This window comes from Atta cephalotes, assembly GCF_000143395.1.
Source record: "Atta cephalotes unplaced genomic scaffold scaffold00081, whole genome shotgun sequence".
Taxonomy (NCBI): domain Eukaryota; kingdom Metazoa; phylum Arthropoda; class Insecta; order Hymenoptera; family Formicidae; genus Atta; species Atta cephalotes.
Genome location: NW_012130145.1, coordinates 596166 through 597435, shown reverse-complemented (window position 1 = coordinate 597435; position 1270 = coordinate 596166). Strand labels below are relative to the sequence as shown.

The window sequence follows — 1270 nt, the reverse complement described above, 5'->3', positions numbered from 1 at the left end:
ATTTTTATTGTGACGAAGACTATAAATTAAAAGCATCCACTTTATCTTAGATTAATTTCTAAAAGTTGCGCATATTATATAACGCTATTTATATATCAAATGTTTTTTAAAAAAGGAGCAATTTTAAAACTATTAATCTTTGAAGCATTATATTAATAATAATTTAAATTTATTAAGTGATAATAAAAGATTAATACTGTAATGGTATCAAATACCTTAATCTTCCTTTGTTATATTGAGCGTGAAAAACAGCTGATAATGCGAAAAAAATGAAATATACGCGTTTTAAACTCTTTATTTCATTTTATATTACTTGTATTATAGCAGGATATCGGATGAAAACACAATATTGGGAGATAAAGAAATAAAAATAAATGGAATCTGAAGACGATTCTCGACAAGAACGCATTTATAAGGATTTCGTCAATTTTCGCATGATCCTTACAAAGTTACATTTAATGATGATGATGTAATATTTTGCCAAATATTCCATTAAAAAGATATATTAAATTGCATGCAGATACAAAACATTACACTTACACAGAGAAGTGGTATAGGAAGCACTTCCAGCCAGTGGGACGCTCTAAGAAGTTGTAAACTTGACCTTGAAAGGTAGCTTTTCCAGCACGTCGATGTTCCTTGACGTGATAGCGGCCTTCCCAAGCGCGATCACCACCAGTTCCCAGCAATAGCCTTGGATCGACACCTAAGGATTTATCAGTTTTACATTTTTATTAAATTTGTTGATAAAATTGTAAACAAATCGATACGAACCGTAATTATATCAATTATATTATATAATATTTACTGTGCAATTTGATTTCCTTCAAAAAAAAGTTATTGTGTGTATTTGATAGCAATTAAAAAGACAGAAATGTCCTTTTCGATTGAATTATTATAAAAGTTACGATTTATATAATAACTATATAATAACTATATAATAAATTATAATTTTTACAAAAGATAGAAATTTATCACAATAGATACATATATTATAATTTTATATAGCTAAATGTTTATATCGAAAACATATTTGAAATATAACGCATTAATATATCATTTCTTTCATCTTTTATAGGTCTTTCATCTTTTTGGTGCACTCTGGTTTCGCGTTTTCCTTCATCAACCCTTGGTATACATATACTGATTGTAACCGAAAGCTCCTTGCTGAAAGATTTCCGGTTACAGGATATGACGTTACACAAACCGTCACGCGAAGCAATCGATAGTCAATATTTAAGAAATATAACTAGCAGGTCATCAAAAAATT

At 28.4% G+C, this 1270-nt stretch overlaps 1 protein-coding gene across 1 annotated transcript in view; it reads right to left on the bottom strand.

Moving 5' to 3' along the window:
- Positions 1–536: 536 nt before the first annotated feature.
- Positions 537–1270, bottom strand: part of LOC105624546 (potassium voltage-gated channel subfamily KQT member 1-like) — a 4580-nt gene continuing 3846 nt past the window's right edge. Inside the window, exon 3 of the mRNA XM_012205906.1 lies at positions 537–706. Within this exon, the coding sequence (XP_012061296.1) occupies positions 537–706 (170 nt within the window). The remainder of the gene's footprint in view (positions 707–1270) is intronic.